Source organism: Stylophora pistillata, chromosome 2, assembly GCF_964205215.1.
Source record: "Stylophora pistillata chromosome 2, jaStyPist1.2, whole genome shotgun sequence".
Taxonomy (NCBI): Eukaryota; Metazoa; Cnidaria; class Anthozoa; order Scleractinia; family Pocilloporidae; genus Stylophora; species Stylophora pistillata.
Genome location: NC_142520.1, coordinates 7,969,701 through 7,989,700, shown reverse-complemented (window position 1 = coordinate 7,989,700; position 20,000 = coordinate 7,969,701). Strand labels below are relative to the sequence as shown.

The 20,000-nt window shown below is 37.3% G+C and overlaps 3 protein-coding genes and 1 long non-coding RNA gene across 16 annotated transcripts in view; 1 reads left to right on the top strand and 3 right to left on the bottom strand.

The window, feature by feature from the left end:
* Positions 1 to 20,000, top strand: part of LOC148736918 (uncharacterized) — a 700,731-nt gene that overhangs the window by 163,567 nt on the left and 517,164 nt on the right. The gene's annotated exons all lie outside the window — the stretch shown is intronic.
* The window catches only part of LOC111346140 (adhesion G protein-coupled receptor L4-like), a 60,063-nt gene continuing 40,515 nt past the window's right edge, over positions 453 to 20,000 (bottom strand). Inside the window, exons 17-18 of one of the 2 annotated variants that reach the window (XM_088750675.1) lie at positions 755 to 796; positions 453 to 636 (exon numbers count right to left, since the gene is read on the bottom strand). In XM_088750675.1, the coding sequence (XP_088606801.1) occupies positions 499 to 636; positions 755 to 796 (180 nt within the window). In that variant the 3' untranslated portion in view covers positions 453 to 498. Of the gene's footprint in view, positions 637 to 754; positions 797 to 1,452; positions 1,601 to 20,000 lie in introns of those variants that run through there. The other variant, XM_088750677.1, reaches the window with a different exon arrangement.
* LOC148736949 (adhesion G protein-coupled receptor L4-like) lies at positions 5,480 to 12,823 on the bottom strand (the record flags this gene model as incomplete). The annotated part of the gene is made up of 16 exons (XM_088747708.1): positions 5,480 to 5,727; positions 5,847 to 5,888; positions 6,752 to 6,872; positions 7,168 to 7,256; positions 7,407 to 7,473; positions 7,583 to 7,664; positions 7,744 to 7,894; positions 7,984 to 8,086; positions 8,687 to 8,790; positions 8,896 to 9,025; positions 9,347 to 9,396; positions 9,489 to 9,579; positions 10,548 to 10,635; positions 11,191 to 11,298; positions 11,801 to 12,008; positions 12,740 to 12,823. Coding segments are annotated over 16 exons (1,671 nt in total), but the record flags the coding sequence as incomplete, so codon positions are not given.
* Positions 14,683 to 19,269, bottom strand: LOC148736948 (uncharacterized). The gene is made up of 4 exons (XR_015997243.1): positions 18,543 to 19,269; positions 16,814 to 16,849; positions 15,188 to 15,255; positions 14,683 to 14,783 (listed from the first exon to the last, which is right to left on the bottom strand). It is a non-coding gene; the product is annotated as an uncharacterized LOC148736948 (long non-coding RNA).

Here is a 20,000-nt window from a genome sequence, read left to right as displayed (position 1 = left end):
CTTAAATGTAACAATGAATCATAACAACCGGCCTCCAAAATATTTCATTAGGATAAACTAACCCACTTTCCTGAAGAATTGTGCATGTTGTTGACACAAACGATGGGCTAAAATTAAAGTACTTGTTTTCCATCTAAAGAAGCTGCCTGCATCTATTTTAGTGCTTAGACAACGTTAACGGCTTATGACTCTAGAAAGTAGGTCTAAAATGGGTTAGACACGTTGACACAAATATCAATAATACCCTTTTCTAAAGAGTTTGTATATCGTTAACACCTTTTATAGGCTAGCGGTACTCAGTCTCCAACAAGAGAAGCTATTAGCATCTAGTTGAGAACTTAGACAACGCTAAAGGCGGATGACTCCAGAAAGCTGGCTTAATATGGATTAGACTATCTGACGCAATTGTCAGGAACAACTGCCACTCTACAAACATTTACTCCAATTTTCAACCTGTCCTAATCCCTTTTCCTAAGTTGAGTGTTTTTTCAGTTCATATTAATCATAAGGCCCCAGTTCAACTGCCCTCGCATCTCCAACATCACTCAGATTAACCTGTGAGCTCTTCTTTGTAGAGTTTCCTTTGTTAACAGATGGAAAAACAGTGTTGACTTTTCTGTTGAACCGCTCTTTAATCTGCAGATAGAAACAAATTAAACAAAAGAAAGCATCCCAACACACACGCACAACCGCATAGATATTCAAGTTTTAAAATCTCATTACTCACATGTTTTCTTTCTATATCATGACTTACCTGGCTGTTTCGCACACAGTGAAGTGAAAAAATCAGGAAACCCTTAAATGAGGAAAAATTTTCCAGCTTAATCTCTTCTTTTCTTAATATACGATTGAATTTAGGCAAGTGAAAGGTGTTGGTTTTTTTTTTCTGTTTCAAATATCTCAGAGCTAGTGCAATGACGTAAATAGATTCTTTAATTATGAGTGGAAGTTGAAGATCATTTATTTGTTTAAGCAGGTTGATTAATTGGCAGCTGTGATAGCTGATGTGGACCTATTGTCCTAACCCACCCATCCCACCCCAGGGGAAGACATCCATCACACAGTAATCTCGTGTGTGGGAAATTAACGTCTCCTGCGTCAAACCCGCAGGAGAAGGGACCTCCATTTATTCGTCCCTATCCGAGAGGACTAGAATATCTAACCATTTCTTGATGTTATAGAAAGGTGGCAAATTCTTCTCAATTATTTTAAGACCTTGAGTGTTGGTCCGGTCGGGCCTCGAACCCTCGACCTCCCGCACTACAGTCCAGCTCTCTATCCTTTGAGCTAACCGGGACGCGGTTAGAGTGGAGCAGAAACTATGTTTATGTTCTTTTTAGTTTTATACTCTTCTGTATTACTTACAATTACTGGAGCTACATTATCAACTTACATCATGAAAAGACATTATCCATATACGTAGTCTAGACACTCCATATAGATGAATTTATTCATGAAAGAAGAGGATTAAACACTTACCTGAGTAGAATTGAGGATGTTAAAAATGTAAGCGAAAGCTTTGTGTGACGGCGATAAAAGACCAAATAGCCACGTGACACCCAGCAAGGGAATCATCACAGCGCATGCTCTTATGCCAAGTCTAAAGTACGGCAAAAATTTAAGACATGGTATTTGTTAAAAGTTTATTAACTACATCTCTTCCTCAAAGTATTTCTGGTCATCAGAAATAATCATACAACAACAAACATATGAAACATATGTATGAACTGCGGTTATGAAGCGTATATGTGCACGATCCTTCGCAGTAAAGCACTATTTGAGCAATAGTGAAAATCACACCTGAAAAAAATTTCAGGCCTGTACGGGATTCGAACCACTGACCTCTGCGATACTAGTGCAGCGCTCTATCAATTGAGCTAACAAGCCAACTGGGAGCAGGCCATCAAATTAATTCGACATAAACCCGTTGATGATAAATAAAACAACAACAAACATATGAAACATATGTATAAACTGCGGTTATGAAACGTATATGTGCACGATCCTTCGCAGTAAAGCACTATTTGAGCAATAGTTCAATTGGTAGAGCGCTGCACTAGTATCGCAGAGGTCAGTGGTTCGAATCCCGTACAGGCCTGAAATTTCTTTCAGGTCTGATTTTCACTATTGCTCAAATAGTGCTTTACTGCGAAGGATCGTGCACATATAAGAAATAATCATGTTTTACTAATATTAACTAACAAATGAGTAAGACAAATATTATTAAAAGGATGATTTAAAAATTTGATAAAATTCTAATAAAAATCTCAGGCAGAAACTGTCTTTCTTTTTATCATAATTTTGAAGATCTATCTCACCGTATTAGCTGGATTTGCTTATCTCCTCTTGGCTACATTCTGGTCATCTCCCTTACGACTGGAATGAGTATCAAAATGTTGACCTTAGAGGGGAAGGATATAAATATAATTTTGTATTGAAGCATATCTGTTGGGCACATCGAATGTTAAACTAAAATCCCAAAGAATAATGTCAAAAGAAAGTGATCCAAGCGTTAAACTAAAATCCCAAATAGTAATGTCAAAAGAAAGTGATGCAAATCAGAGACTTACAAATTCAATCGTAATCACAAATGTGACAAATATCCAAATCAAACTGTTAGCTGAGGACATCCAACAGCTACAAAAACAAATGGGAAAAAGTGTTCTGATCTTGTAAACGTCCATTGATTTCTTGTTAGTAGTCGCTGCTGTCCATCACGACAACCGCACGACCTTTATCTGCTGGTAGGATAGTAACTGATGTATCCTTTGATACTCGTTTCAAGGTTTCGAATTCATCTTTTGTCATGTTGCGATGACGCGAGTGTTTCCTGTTTTTCAGGATCGAAGTACTCTTGGCTCGAATTAAATTTGCTGACTCAAGTGGTAGATGTTTACAAGGCCCTTGGCAATCCCAAGTGACCTTTCTGCGGCTCTTTTTGAAGTACTCATTTGTTTTCGCAGCCATGTTATTGCTGAAGAAGGTTATAGTATTTTAACCGAAACGTCCTCACTCAAATTTTTTAGTAAGTGACAACAAATTTTTTTTTACTCGAAACATTAATCGCTTTGTTCATTTAGTTCCATATGAGGAGCTCTCTGTGCCTTAGAGAATTTCTTCCGAGCTCAGACTTAGGTCTGGGTGTAAACATCTGATTTATAGCTTGTAAATATTTACCAGAGACTTTTTTTTAAAACAGTTCACCAGGATAAAAAGACAAGGAATCAAAATAAACCTCATGCATGAATACAAGGACAGACTTCTTGTAAAAATAAGAAATGGAGGGCAAGTGAGAATTCAAAAGACATTTAACAACAGAAATAAACAGATCAAGGTTGAAAATAATTCTCGCTGCTTTTGGACGTATCGATTCCAAAGAGGAAAAAACATCTCTTGCAAAGTATTTACAGGTAGGTACTTCATTGGTTTTATGCTTTAACCTTTTGCACAAAAGAAACTCTCACTTGAGAAACATGTTCAGACTATTAAATGCAATATGGTCCAATAAAAGGAGATTCCTAATTTGCAATGCTTCAGTTTTGATTGGATGTATTGTGAGTTTAATATTTTTGCTCCAATTTAGTAATTGTCAACCATAATGTTAAGTGCGGCAAAAAGAAGGCATCTACACTCTCACCAAAAAAAGATAGGGTAGTGTCATCAGCATAAAAATAGACATCTCCAATATTAATATGAACTTGAGTATTACCGATGAAGCAATGAGAGATTGCATGCATTTTAGAAAGAGAAATGAAATCGTGACGCATTACTCAGAAAGGGCCGTTATCAGTTTTGTTTTCCAATTGAAGGTGGTTCGTGTATTGCTAGTGTAAGTATCGAATCGATTTTGACGTATCTCTGGCTCTGCGACAAATTGCGGAATTCAGATATTACAAATTAACTTGAGTGCTATATTGGTGATGATGTACTGGGCGCTCTTCGATTTATCGTTGTGACGACATAACGCCAGGACGAAATTTACCATTCATTTTCTTTCATTTACCATCGATCTATCGATCATAAAAATGAGGCAGCGCGTTGTAGTTGCCGGAGGGACTTTTCTGGTAATGCATCTAAGCAAATATAGTAATGCAATTCTACCATAGAATTCTACAAATCAGGGATTATCTTCTCAATATTTTTAGATAACGAGTTCTATGTGAAGTTTTTAATGGTTTTGACCATCGACCGTTAAAGGGTCAGAAAACTTAAGACGAGATAAACATGAGGAGGGGTTGGGAAGGGAAAGTGTGGGTCAACACGCGTGAGGAAAGCTAAATGCAAAACCAGGCGTGCGGAACATATAACTCAGCAATACGTAACGTGGCAACAATGCACGTGATACACGGTTATCATTTAATGATATATCTGAACACAATTGAAAGGGTTTTTAGAGTACAGTCGCATATAATGCTGTCTCTGAGATTAGAGTCGAAGCACTCTTCGTGAGAAGGGAGACAGGAAAGTGAAGTCGAAGATGAAGAATATCGCGATGCGTTAGGTTTTGATTTCTAAATTGTTGACCACCGATCGAACACTCCATGAGGACGATCTGCGACGTATTCATCAAAATGCTTTTTAGAAGACAGCAATATACGTGGCATCAGCAAGAGCGAAAAACCTACACGGCGAGTGCACCGAGCAACCGTCACACGCACTCAGCCCAGGGTGCATTGTGCACTATTCGCGTGAAACTCGAAGTGGTTTCTAGAACCTTCTTTGGAAAACGATAAGAAGAAGAAAAAAAAGATCACATTACCTAATAAGACAATTGTTTTGTGCCAAACCTATTGAAAAGTACGTTTGAAACATTTTGATAGTTATCTCCAAAAAGTGTGGAGATTCACTTTAAATGTTCAATTATATTCATTCATTTTCTTCTTTTTTTTAATTGAAGTCTTTCCTACAGCTGCTATTACTACAATAACAACAAACTGTCTAACAGGAGGCCCTAAGTTTACTTAGTAGTTAATGGATCAAATACTGAGCCATCGCGTGTAAGAAGAGCAAATATTTGGCATTCAAGATTTTAAAAGAAAGAACTAAAAAAATTAAAATTAATAATGCTAATGATTTAAAAATCAAAAGACTGCTAGAGATAAACAAAAAGCTGTTTAAAGACAAGCAAGTCCCAAAATGCACGAGACGAGGGCACACCACATCTAGAGTAGCCTTGAGCCCTTTGAAAATAAGTCATTGAAATAACAATTAAGCCCTTACCGCTAAGAGAAGGGATGACAACTGGCCTCTGATTAGATATTAACAATGAATGAACCATTTCTTTCGATTGGTTTGGATATTAACAATGAATGAACCGTTTCCTTGGATTGGTTTAGCGAGAGTCTCCATGTTACTTTATATCAATGATTAAAGATAGAACGAAGCGTTTCTGCGTTTGATCAAATTTTGAAAAATCTCAAGGATTACTGACTTTGAAAAGCTGGCTTACATTGGTATAGACTGTTCATAAGTAGAACCGAGCAAAACCACCTGACTTTGCCGACAGATTAAACTGACGATCGCATTAAACATTCGACGGCTAGTCTCAGCGTGTTAAGCTCGGTTATTTGAATATTATTTCAGTTCAAATTCGGGGCAAGACTGTAACTCAGCTGCCCCCACATCGCCAACAAAACTTGGATTGATTTGTGAGCCCTTCGTTATGGAGTTTCCAGTATAAAAAGATGGAAAAACAGTGTTCAGCTTTCTTTTAAATCGCTCTTGAATCTGTTGATGACAAGCGAAAAAAATGTCAATTGTGTAATATTGATATCTTCAAGGTAGTAACTTTTATTTATTTAACTCTATTTATTCGAAAAATCTATATCTTTGAAACTTCATCTCACCTGGCTGTTTCGCACGCAGTGTAGAGCAAAAATCAGGAGCCCCTGAAACAGAAAAATGGTCTAAAAACTCATGGAGGTTCTTCTTTACAATGTATGAAGAGTTGAGAGTGATGTTAATTTAAAGCTTAAACACAACTTAAAATTATGCTGCATTTACAACGGCAAAACATTTTTTAGTAAAACTAGGTTAAGCTTAAAAAGAAATTAGCAAAAAAGAATGAAAAAACTGGGTTTTTTTAACAGTTTTCATAGTAATTACAATTGGTTAATCTGAACGTTGACAAATGTTTTGTCAAGCCTCCTCGAGAAAAAACAAAACACAACAAAAAATCCAACCTGGTCTAATAATTTAAGAACCACTCACCGTAAATATCATGAATCCGCCGAGAGTTGCACAATATCAATTTAGTAATTCATTTTCTTTTTTCCTAAAGGACCTTTTTGATAAACCTTTTCCCAAATGTTATATAAAAAAAGTTCTATTGCACTTTTTTTTTAGTAATATCGTGAAGTTTAAAGTACGCCTAGACAACCGTTGTTCTCGCCCCTCCCCCCCCCCCCCCCACCGTAAAGTGATGGAAGATTGTGCATATTTGGTAACTTCTTGCGGATTCTCGATATTGACGGTCAGTGGCCCCTAAGCTTTGGTGTAGATGTGGTAGTAGTATTAAAACGTTTATCAATTACAACAGATGGCATAGAAATGGCAGGAGATTCTGTATCATAAATGATTATACAGAGTAATTACTGATTTCTTATTTCTTATTTATGTTATTTTTCCTTTTTTAGGACCGATTCGATCTTGCCATAATTAAAATGTCAGACCATGACAACTGAGGGATTTGTAAATCTGTTCTTTCTAGCCTGATTATTTCAATGTCATACATCACAAAGTTAGCGCTAACCTGTATCGAGTTGAGGATGGTAAAAATGTAGGTGAAAACTTTGTGCAATGGTGACAGAAAGCCAAACAGCCACGTGACACCCAGCAGAGGAATCATCACCACGCCCGCTTTAACGCCAAGTCTAAAAGATGAGAACAATTCTAACACGGTATGAGAGTTAGCCTTTTCTTTATCTTCTTCACATTTATTTATCAATTTTAGATAAGCCACAGATTCCGTATAATAAGGAAGTAAGCGAGTATCATGGAGGAAGGTAATACAAAGCAATTAAGGCTGGCTCCAGGGAAAACAGTGGATTTTGCTTCTCCACGATCCCCAATGATCCCAGAGGAGGAGCTGGAAAACTCAATGGGAAGTCTCAGTTAAGTTTGGAAAACTTTTTTTTTTTTTTTGGTGTGTGACATTTCAAAACATACCTTATTTGCTCCCCGTAGTTGTCTTCCGCTAATGGTTCTACAAGTGTGGTAATCTCCCTTATGACTCGCACAAGTATCAAAATGTTGAGCTGAAAAAAAAAATGCGTTAAAACTTTGTATTGGAAAATGGAAGTCGATCAAAATAAACATAATAGTCAATTTTTCACGAGTGTGAGACAAAGATTTCCGAATATGCGAATCAAAAACATTCATACAACATGAATTTTTCATAAACTTACTGATTCGATAAACGCCACAAATGTCACAAAAATCCAGATCAGCTTATTAGTCGAAGACAACCAGCAACTTGAGAAAAGGAAAGAAAAAAAGGAAGCAAAGAAAACTTCCATCTGATGAAACGGTACCTCAGTTCAAACCATCTGCAATCCCTACCAGAAGCTAATGAATTTCTTACTATTTCTCACTGGTGTAGCTTTCGAGTCCATCTTTTCCAGAAGCGATGCCCAGTGAAATGCCCACCATGAAGATAGGAAGGCCTTTAATTAGAGAGAAAGAATAATGCAGTGTATGTCGGGGAATCATAAACCAAATAAGGCGATAAATATTCATAAATACCCCATGACATGACGTGATACATGTGCATCTTGGTGTTGATATTGTACACCTTTACAACAAACAGGTAGAGATAAATCCCCTCGACCTGCATCCAGCAGAAAGCGGCCATCAGGAAATACTGCATAAGAGCTGCCGCTGTGATACAGGCAGCCTAAAGAAAGAGAGAAAGAACACAGAAGTACATTCTCCGGCTGTCAAAAAAGACAATTTCGTCAGTGAATGTGGGAACATGCAACTTACCATTTTTTCTGTGGCGTTTATCCCGGCCAGAAAGATCATTTGTCCAGCTCCGAGGGACGCAGAAAGGCTTAAACGTATTTGTGACAGAGGTTGACGAACATCCCTGACAAAGGAACAAAAATTAACAAAAAAAACAACAAAGAGGAGAACAAGACAAATCAGTGATACTAATCAAAAGCAAACTTGAAGTCAAGGGGAAAAAACCAACATACAATAAACACAAAATGTACGAACAAATGAATTACATTTTCAACATTCCCAATGTACGTATTTGGTTGCAAAGAAGTTGGAAGGAACGCTATTGCTATTTCCTAGTTACGTTTATTGTTTTAAATGTCCGTTATAAATTAAAGGAATTGAAAGTAGATGAGCTATATTGTCACTGATAATGTGTGGTACTCGTCCCTCATCAAATTTTTTATAGATCGGCTACCCGAGCTTAGATCCCTTGTTCTTTTTTGCATCCATAAAAATGTAAAAAATAGACCTCGGCCAATATCCTGCCATCTTAGGCTCTTGCTTGGTCAGTAACGCACATATATTTTACGGAATTAAGTCACTTATTAAACCAATCCAATAACGACCAAGTTTTTTCAAATCACAGCTGCAAATAGTGATTTTTTAAATCATGTTTTGCACGTTTTGGCCTGCCTTATTGAATCAGCTTCAAAGTCATAACTGATTGTCTGGTAACGGTGCTTACGTGAGGAAAGAATACAGGATGATTGTCAAAAGCATCCCGATGATGGAAAGGCTTAATCCTACGTAAGTGATTGTCTCCAGAATAGTTCCGTCCTTCTTGGTGAGCTGTATTAGAAATTAGAAACAAAAAATAAAGAGTTAATCAATTGACCAAACGGATGAACTACTTGTAAGTACACTCGAAAATACAGACATAATTTTAAAAAATACCTTTGTGTCACCATTGTCAAAGTCAACTAAGACAGCAAAGTAAGTCAAATGATTGCATCTACAAACTGTTTCCGCTGAGTTGCTCTTCGCTGAATCTACATGACAACCCTCGCCAGTGAACCCGTCTGGACTTAAAAAAAAAAGTTAATGAATATGACAAATGGAAAAAAAATATGTGAAGAAAGGGATTGGAATTTCAAACAAGCAGAGTGTTTAAAGGCCTATTTGAAGGAGGGCTTGGTTTTTTTTAGGTACACATTTGGACCATCAAGATACTCTCACCTTATTCTTCATAGGTAAAATATATGATAAACATTAATTTCAGGTACAAAATATCTCTGGAAGTGACAGACAAACAGAAAAAAAAAAAGTCCATGGTATTAATTTAATTTTGGACGTTGAAGAAGAACTTTAATTTAAAATTAAATCACTCAATGTATATGCATTTTACCTCTTGCTATAGCCGCTCCAAAACACGCAACGCTTCTCTGCCTCCACGACCTGAAAATAGATTTTATTTCATCTGAATCAAGTCAACACAACATAAAAAAAAGGACTGAAGTTATCTCTCAGTGCTCTAAAATACTAATTACCTCCAGGCTTCTGAACTTCAAGACGACATCCTGTTGTAGTTTTTCCGGCTTAGGATCCATATCTGCGGTCATTATCCTGGTGTTCACAAACCTGTATGGAACATTTTGCTAAAAATAATCAATGCTAAGCTTATTAAGTATAAACTCTAAAAATAAAAAAAATTGAGTTTTTTTTTTTTTAATAGGATTGTGTAGGCCTTTACAGACAACTAACGGTGTTTGATTAACTGAGTTACAAGCCTTCGAGTTACCGTGGATATCCAAAAGTACTGGACTGTATCATACAGCAGATAATAGGCTAAAAAAGAGGCTTTTTTAGATATTTCTCTTGGTTCCTAAGAAAATCTATTTTGAAGTTGTACAATAGGTAATATCTCGCTGAGAAGTCGCAGGAAAATGTTCGTAAAGGCCTCACACCCTTTTCCGCAATAACATCTGACAAATATTCAATCCAAGTTTTATCAAAAACATAACCTATTTAACAATCCGTGACTGTGCTCTGTTCTGCTATAAAGCACGCGGAAGCGGCTAGAGCACAAAAGAAGTGTAGGGAGAAACACAAGACGTAGTCGAGTGCAAATTGAGATCCTGAACAAAAGTCCGCGCAAAACGTAACCCCTGCTAACGACCCTATCCCAGATCCGGCATTTCATCTTTCAATATTTGGTACCAGCTATCCTAAACTGGCACTCCTTACGCCGTAGGTCGCTTTTTTTTTTTAAGATGCAGTATATTTTCCTGCTACAAATGTAACAAAGATGATTTCTCTAACCAAAGAGCAAAAAAAAAGTTTTGCCCATTTTGACGAGTTATTGCTAAAAGTAACCTTAAATCAAGCATCCCATATTCGTTATTAAAGGGAAGTGCCTTTATAAAATGTTTGTCTCCACTGTGAAAAGTTAATAGTAAGAAAAATAATTTATTTCTAGTGCAATTGTCCTAAATTTAAGAAAAAAAGCTTTATTATGATCGGCTGAATTCTCTGCATCATGGAACATAACTCAAAGCAGACATGCTAAACTTGCACCAGTTCTCAAAAATCTCACGCATTAAGCTGACCTTGTATTGTCAGTTTCATTCCCAACAGATTGATGTGTCAGCAGTAGTTCGTGAAGATCCTTGTACACACACCCTACGATCACTGACCCTGAAAAGGAAACAGAATACAAAAAGATATGTGAAAATGAAATGCATCGGTATATGCCACAAAGCGAGCTCTTAATCTTGAGAGGTAATTTATGTTTAATGAAACTCGAGTTCGTGCGGGAATCTTGACCAAGATATTTTCGCAAATTAAAACAGACTGTAAATGTTCGACTCTCCTACATTAATGCTTAACTAACCAAGCAAACCAATTGTTACTTTTACACTGGTTATTGCATCATATGTCATATAATTAATTGACCCCAACACTCTGCTAGCAATTGTTATCTTAGCTACCCATTTTGCTATTGTTATTTTTCTGCTTGATTTGGACATCATAAAAATACCAGAGCAGTTTGCGCGTTTCCTGTTCTTTCGTCCTAAATATTTATCCAAATGCAAACTAGTACCAGAAGAATATCAATTTTCACCATTACTACCAAAAACAATTTTACCACCTAATGAGGGAAAACGTAAAACTACTATATCAATAAATCAGAGATCGAGAGCAAAATGATACTCCATGAGACAGACCGATAAACAGATGGCTAATACAAACCATTCTGGGCAAAATTTGCAGAAGATATATTAATGCTTGCTTGCCATTCTTCTTCCTTGAGAAAAAAGTCACTTGTATTTTGGCGGTAGCCTAATTGAATACCCACAGCTGCCGAAAGGAGCAGAAGATAAGTGACACAGTGATAACTTATGTGTAGGTGCGCGTTTTCTAAGAATTTAATAAAGATTTAAAGGTATATATTTAGACAGAATCGAACTAAGATTACTCATATGTAATTGGGTTTCATAAGATGCAGCAGAATATAACTGTTCTACAGATATCCTTAATTACTATACACCACTCAAGTGAAAAGTGGTTTGAACAGCCGCCAACTGGCTTTTTCGGAAGTGAATAGCAAGTGCTTTCACCCTTGAGCAAAAGAAGAGACCAAACTGCGCGTCCAGAGTTTGATTTCCGACCATTTTTTCGTTATCTGCGCGGAATATACTGGAAGATTGATTCCCTTTAGAGTCGGTGAATAGTGATACATATTGACCGCCACTTTGGAGAGTAATTTTTATGAATAAAAACAGCGAAAAATCATTAAGATGCAAAATATCCAAGTAACAAAAAAGTACAAATGTGAAATGGATCTCGGGTTCTAACTCACCCATTTTTTGGTCAGTCATCTTTTTGGAAGGTCTTGCCTCACTCAAGTGGTACTTGCTGTACTTAAGAACAAATTTCTCGAAGGCGACTGCCACCCGAAAGATGGCTTCCGTTCTTTTCTTTATTTCTTCCTTACAAAGTTGGCCTATGATAGGTTTTGTTATATTCTGACACAGATCGGCAAAGTCTTCAAACAAAATCATTGCCTCCTGTAATTAGATAAATATTTATCATTTATCATACATTAGCTTCAAGTTTTTCAATATCTGATAATGTTGTAAACTCAATGAAAATTGAATTTCTGCAGGAGGGTCGAATAAGGTAAACAGCCCTTAATAAGGAGCATTTCACGTTGGACTTGTTTTATATAAACAGTGATGCAATTTTCAGTTCAGATTTCAGATCTCTCGCGAAAAAAAGCAAAAACAATAACAACAACAAAGAAAAACAAAACAACAAAGACCAAAAAAGCTACAAAGACAAATTCACGAGCAAGGACAAAAAAAAGAAAAAGCCGACAACAACAACACGGGCAAAAAAAATAATAACAAACAAGAAAAATAAATAAAAGAAAGACAGAGCCTGGCAGACATTAACTTCTACGTTTCTGTTGGTTTGTTCGTTTCCTTTTTTTTTCCTTCCTTTTCTCGTTTTAGTATGCTATTTAACGTGGAAGAGGAAACATCGATGTATTGTGCCTGCTTAGGACGCAGCATTCCTAGCTACTTAATAAAATGTATCTTGAGAAAAAAAATCGTTGTTTTGTCGAAAGAAACTCGAAAACTGTTTAAGTTTCAGATATCCTGACATTTCGGAGAGTAAGACGTCTTCACCGGATTCTTATAATTCTCTCAAACTCCTACGCGTTCACATTAAGATGGTCACTTTCACGATAATGTGCACGCTATCTAGTTAAATGATTAATATATTAAATGTATACCTTGAGGGAACTTTCTCTGCTAATGTCTATTCCGTACAGTTTAGAAACATATTCATTTCCCTTAGGTAAAAAAGACAACAACGTTAACTAACGCCATAGATTATGGAAATAATAAAAGCAAAAAAGGATCATTCACGGTTTCCGGGAAACGAGCCCAAAAGCCCCTGATCAAAAACGACCACGATTCCTCGTTTTGCCAAGCTTCGGATCACTCACAGTTTCTGGGCAACCAGTCGATTTTAAATCGTCACGATTTATAAGTCACTCGATAAACGATTTCAAGCGAGACTCGTTTGTTTGTGAATAGAAACGAGACTCGTTTAGGAACGAGACTCGTTTTTAGAAACGAGACTCGTTTTTAGAAACGAGACTCGTTTTTAGAAACGAGACTCGTTTTTAGAAACGAGACTCGTTTGTAGAAACGACACTCATTTTTAAAAACGAGACTCGTTTGACGAAACGAGAGTCGTTTTGCGAAAGAATACTCGTGTGCCAAACTTTGCTCTTGGCGCATGCGCGGATGTATATATTTTTTTTTCCAGGGTAAAGTTTTAGGTTCAAGATAAGCTGGGATTTTGCTGCAATATGTTAAGGTAATCTCTATTTTCTTTTTCTTGGGATTATAAAGTGCAGGGAAGGCTTTAACCGATATTTTTATAGAGCTTCTAGCATGAATTTCAGCACATAAAGTAGCACTAATTAATTAACTAATTAATTAATTAATTGAATCGGATCCTATCCCATTACTAAAGTTACTTCATCTTTCCACAACAAGAGGGAAACCAGAAATTAAAACCATGAAAGATGTACATTTTGATAAATAAAAATTAAATGCTGAAACTTCGTATTCATTATGCAAGGAATATTTCATCATATTTTGCTGTTTTAGACTTTTTTTTTCCCTTTAAGTAGACGCATAGCTGCTTCAACTTGGGCTTTCTATATCGCACATATGGAGTTATCTTTAGGAGACTGCCCTGTTGCCATTGTTACTGTCGTTACGAAATTTTTTCATTTCCAATCATGAATAAGTCTACTTGTTTTTATTTTTGCCTGCTGGAGTGTAATGAATGTTGTTATGGTACTAGACAATAATCAAAATAATAGGAGTAGGTTCCTACAGGTGCTAAAGGTTGAAATTGAAGGGCTTTTCAATGACTTTGCCAAGTTTTAGATAAATTGAAGGACCTCTTTTGGAAAGGTTTGCATAAGAAAGTTTAAAAATTATTTAACATCATTTCTCAGCTTTTCTATTAAAGTACTGCAATTTTTTACTTGAAAATTGTTGAGAAAAAGCATTGCAAAAATCAAGTTCTAGTCCTCAAATTCAAGTACTTTCAAGACCTTGAATTTGTAATTTTTGAATTCAAGCATCTTCAAAGACTTTCAAGGCTTTTATGAACTATGAGTAGGTAATGTACTTGCCTTTAACTGCAAGGAGAAGGGAATTTTTTATCTATTATTGATATCGAATCAAAGTTTGTTGCAAAATGTTCACCCAAGGGGAGTTTTCACAAATCAGTTGATTGAAGCAATATCACTTTTCAATAGTTCATGTTGTTTTTAATAGAAAAATGTCTGAATATTGAATATCGCTGATGGCCACAACAAGAGAAGTTGTACTATTTACAGTTTTAGTATATTCAATTAGAGGGATTTGACTTTCATTAGATACCAAGAGGCAATACACATATTTTGACCTTTTAGTGGGTTAAAAATACATGTCATAAAAAAAGAACTGAAAACCTCATTGAAAACCCTGTGCATTCATTATTATTTCTTACAAGATTTTCAAGAACTGATTTGCTATTAACTGAATCAGACATTGTTCCTTCACTGTAATCACTTTTAGGATCTAAACTTACTTAATTTAATTCAGATGGTTCTTATTATCTCCCTTTTTTTTTCCATGCTACAATAACTATTTTGCATAAGTCAGCCACTACATTTCGATGATTTTTTATTAATATTCAAGATTTATTTATTTAACACATGATAAATATCATTGGTTTGCATTTCTGTGAATTCCCATCCCAGTCATCAACTGTGGAAGAGAAACAAATACAAAGAGTTAGGTGTGAATTTTGAGTGAAAGTCAATTTAAGATGACAGGCATGGGTAATAGAAAGATGAAACAATCTTCAACTAAAAAAGGCCTTCTAGATGGATGATTTGACTTCCAAGAGACAAGAAGGAACTCTAGGCCAAAAATGATAAATAAGGTAAACCCAGAAATGGCAGTGATTATAACCATGGCAAGGAAGGGAATTAAAGAAAAAGGAGAGGAAGTTATGAACTAAATCAACTAACTTGTAAGAGAAAGGGCTGACAACTTGGCGTTTAGTATTCTGGTTATTTCCTTTTTTTTTTTTTTGGGGGGGGGGGGGAGGAAAGGTGGGGCATGTTACCTTAAAATTCCACAATAGGATTTAAATCATTCACACCTACCACCTCTATTCATTCACAGGTTCATTGTTACAATGTAAAGATCCATTACTTGACATCAGAAAGTTGTACTGGGGAAAAAAAGAGCAAAAAACAAGTGGGAGTATGTCTTTCTAATGACAGAAAGACATACTCCCACTACAACTAACCCTATTTCAGAAAATTTGGCTGAAATAATTTTTTATTATAGCAATACCAAACATCTCAGTGAGTCAACCAGACTCGTTCTCAGCGAGCCAACTAGACTTATTCTCAGCGAGCCAACCAGACCTATTCTCAGCGAGCCAACCAGAATTATTCTCAGCGAGCCAACCAGACTCATTCTCAGCGAGCCAACCAGACTTATTCTCAGCGAGCCAACCAGACTTATTCTCAGCGAGCCAACCAGACTTATTCTCAGCGAGCCAACCAGACCTATTCTCAGCGAGCCAACCAGACCTATTCTCAGCGAGCCAACCAGACTTATTCTCAGCGAGCCAACCAGACTTATTCTCAGCGAGCCAACCAGACTTATTCTCAGCGAGCCAACCAGACTTATTCTCAGCGAGCCAACCAGACTTATTCTCAGCAAGCCAACCAGACTTATTCTCAGCGAGCCAACCAGAATTATTCTCAGCGAGCCAACCAGACTCATTCTCAGCGAGCCAACCAGACTTATTCTCAGCGAGCCAACCAGACTTATTCTCAGCGAGCCAACCAGACTTATTCTCAGCGAGCCAACCAGACCTATTCTCAGCGAGCCAACCAGACTTATTCTCAGCGAGCCAACCAGACTTATTCTCAGCGAGCCAACCAGACTTATTCTCAGCGAGCCAACCAGACTTATTCTCAGCGAGCCAACCAGACTTATTCTCAGCAAGCCAACCAGACTTATTCTCAGCGAGCCAACCAGAATTATTCTCAGCGAGCCAACCAGACTTGTTCTCAGCGAGCCAACCAGAATTATTCTCAGCGAGTCAACCAGACTTCTTCTCAATGAGCCAGACTTACAAAGTCCAGTATCCTCAGCAAGTCAAAGCCCAGTATCCTCAGCGAGTCAAAGACCAGTATCCTCAGCGAGTCAAAGACCAGTATCCTCAGCAAGTCAAAGACCAGTATCCTCAGCGAGTCAAAGACCAGTATCCTCAGCGAGTCAAAGACCAGTATCCTCAGCGAGTCAAAGCCCAGTATCCTCAGCCAGTCAAAGACCAGTATCCTCAGCGAGTCAAAGCCCAGTATCCTCAGCAAGTCAAAGCCCAGTATCCTCAGCGAGTCAAAGTCCAGTATCCTCAGCGAGTCAAAGACCAGTATCCTCAGCGAGTCAAAGACCAGTATCCTCAGCGAGTCAAAGACCAGTATCCTCAGCGAGTCAAAGACCAGTATCCTCAGCGAGTCAAAGACCAGTATCCTCAGCGAGTCAAAGACCAGTATCCTCAGTGAGTCAAAGACCAGTATCCTCAGCAAGTCTAAGAGCAGTATCCTAAACAAGCTAAAAAGAAAGCATTTAATTTGGGGCCAGTCAAGGTATATGGATCCTCTACAAGTGATAGCTTTAGATTTGCAGCAAATTTAATTCCATTAAACACTATGAGTCTTAGTATTATAAGCAAGTTGAACTATAGATACAAAATAAGGGACAATCATACTAACCTTTGGAATAAAGCTCCAGGGGAATTGTCCAAATTTCTGTAAAAGAACAAATATGTTAGCCAAGTCACTGGTACCACTAAATGAGGAAAAAATCTAAATGAGAGTGAAAAGGAACCATTGAGTGCTGTATAATTTTTTAAATATCACCCTGAACTTTAATCAAGTGGAAACTATTTTAAGAAGTTGATTCTGTTTGCTTTACTTGCCTTTCATAAAAAAATAGCTGTTGATAATGGGTGCATAAATACTCCTTTTCTGAATTTTAACCTTGATTTCAATGTTTCCCATCAGCGGAGAGAGTGATCTCAGGATAAACAATGTTCTTCCTATTTTAAAATTTATAAATGAACTCTTAACATATTTCCAAGGTTGTGATAATTCCACTACCTAATTGACTTGGCAATTACCTGGTTTTTGATAATACATTTTTTACTAAGCCAAGTCATCTCCTACCTCTCCTGGGCTGGATATTCAAGCTCTTCCCCTTTATAACTTGGTTATGCAATATGGTTAAATTACTACAGATTGCTAAAATTTCTGTGCCTTTTCTCCTGAGCGAATAAATACGAAATGGAAAGTACAGAAACATATCTGCCTTCTGAGTTGTTTCAATTCTTCATAATGCATGAGATAAATGAATGAAGATCCATCAAAATCATAACCTCCACGCATCATGGCTAATGTGGCATTACATTTCTATTTTTCTTTCCTTTTACTTCATCTGGTAATTTGTCTTTCAAATGGCTCTAACCAAATGATAAAGTTCAGTGGTTGAGATTCTGAACTTGCATCCATTGTTTGGACCTCACAATGAATTACAATAATTTATAAACAATATTTGGCAAATGAAAAGGTCAACTTTTGGTTTCACCGAGGAACAGCATACGTAGATCACTGTACTTAATTCTCACCTTGAAAAAAAATAAGGGGCCACCCTTACACTCATTTTTCAAGTGAATAACCTTTTCACAGGGTCAAAACATTGAGCCCTACTGACTAAGATTGACCTAATATTATGGAAATAACAAGAAAAGGCCTTGAACCAGTTAGGAGCTTTCTTTTTAAATTGTTTATTGAATAAGAAATGTGGAGACAAATAATACCGCAAACAATGCATAATGATAGTTGCTTGGTAACGCCAGTTACTTATTAAAATTAGCTTTAATTTTTAATCCAAGAAAAAGGTAATCTTCGGAACGAACCAACATGACAGGGTTAAAAATCGATATTTTGACGTACTTGGTTAAAGTAGTTGATTAGCTTCTTCGTGTCCTAGAAAAATTCGGCGTTGTAACTGGGCCAGACTCCAAATCAACGTAAATTAAGAACGTATCCTCGTTTGCAAGTGAACTCAGTTCAAGGTCAGATCATGGGTCATCTTTACTTTCGGAACGTAGTGACACAGATTTCACAGGGAACTTTATAAAGAAAAATTTCCCAAATCCTTAGAGGAGCTGCGTTCGTTTTTGGATCCATCTCAAACCTCCAGTAAACAAGCCTGATTGTAAATAGTTATTGAATAATGAAACGCTGGGGCCAAATTTATTTAAACATGGAATTGTTTCGCGTAATTCCGCCCAAAAACCCTTTGGCTATTGGACAGGAGGGTAATCAAAACCTTTGCTTGGCATGTATGATACTGTAATAAGAATACGTGGCACTAGCTTACTTGTAACATAAGTTGAACTGTGAACTTATAAAATTCAGCTGAATTTAGTCACGTACTTACCCGACTCTCGACTCTTGCCTTGTAAACAACGTAGCAACCGGTATCATTTCAAAAGCATAGATGTGTCATCATGTAACAGAAATGGATTGTTTATGTGATGTATTCCACTACATTCTCGTTAAGCAACTTCTAAAACGACTGCCATTCTCGACACACGCGTACCATTGTGGCTGTAGCTGCTGGTTTCCTCTCTAAGCCATAACTAAGTCTAAGCTGTCACATCAAGTTGGAACACGCTGTGCTTGTTAAAAATTAAAAAAAACATCGAAGGGAGAAAAAGATAAGGCTGAAGGCGTGAACGAAGCCAGTAAATCTAAGATGTAAAATTACGACCTTGATGGCAAAGTAAAAATTTGAATGACATTGCGCTTGATTCAAGGACCTTTGCCGGCGTGGGAAAGTTCAATCTCGAGCCTAGGGGCATCTTGGCGTTTGTCAGCGGTATGACCTCAGGGAGAATGGGTTACCATAAGCGCCCAGCCTCAAATAAGCGCCCAGCCTCAAATAAGCGCCCAGCCTCAAATAAGCGCCCAGCCTCAAATAAGCGCCCAGCCTCAAATAAGCGCCCAGCCTCAAAAAAGCGCCCAGCCTCAAATAAGCGCCCAGCCTCAAATAAGCGCCCAGCCTCAAATAAGCGCCCAACCTGAAAGCCCAAAAATTAAGGTTACCTCCTACCTTCGCGGATGTCCTTCGGGAGAAAATTCGTACGCGCGCTAGTTGGAAGAAAACCCTAGCAAACTAGACATCAAAACAAAGGTTAATAAATGCAATTTACGATAGAAATATAATTTCGGCGATTTTTTCACTTAGGAAGTGTCAGGAGCCGGAAAGGCGTGAAACGACCGAGTGTTTTTCTATTGAATTTATCAGGTATCGGATCCCGCGGCACGAGAAAAATGGCTGCCTAGTCTCATTCACAAGGTATCAATCAACAAAAATGTGTCAGGCTTTTCCAATATTCTGATTGGTTGTCTGGATATTCGCATCTAAAGTTAGAGTAGCGAAAAATATGCGAAGCGTTTTGCGTAAATGGACACCACGTAAAAAATATTTAAAAGATCAAAATTTCCTGACACACTTTTGTTCGTCATCATCCCGGGAATGTTTTGGCGAAATTTCACGAAAATTGGTCAAATCTACATACCCTATAAATTCGTTCAAAGTGGATGTATTCCTCTCAAAATCAAATGCGAGATTTTAGCTCCCAAAGGTTTGTAAACAACTTGCGCCACACCAGGAGATTATCTCGCCTCCCGAAACCGCAAACCAATGAGAAAGACGAGACCCGCCGTCAATGACAATGGATCAAGATTGTCCCGGGAAAAGTATCGTGTAGCAGTCTTTTTTTTTTTTTCTCGCCCTGTTGATCGTTTTGTAATGGACAAAGTCGGCGAAGAGAAAACCCTCGGCAGAAAGGGTAAATCTGTCGCATTCTTCTTTTTCTCCATCGGTTTCGTC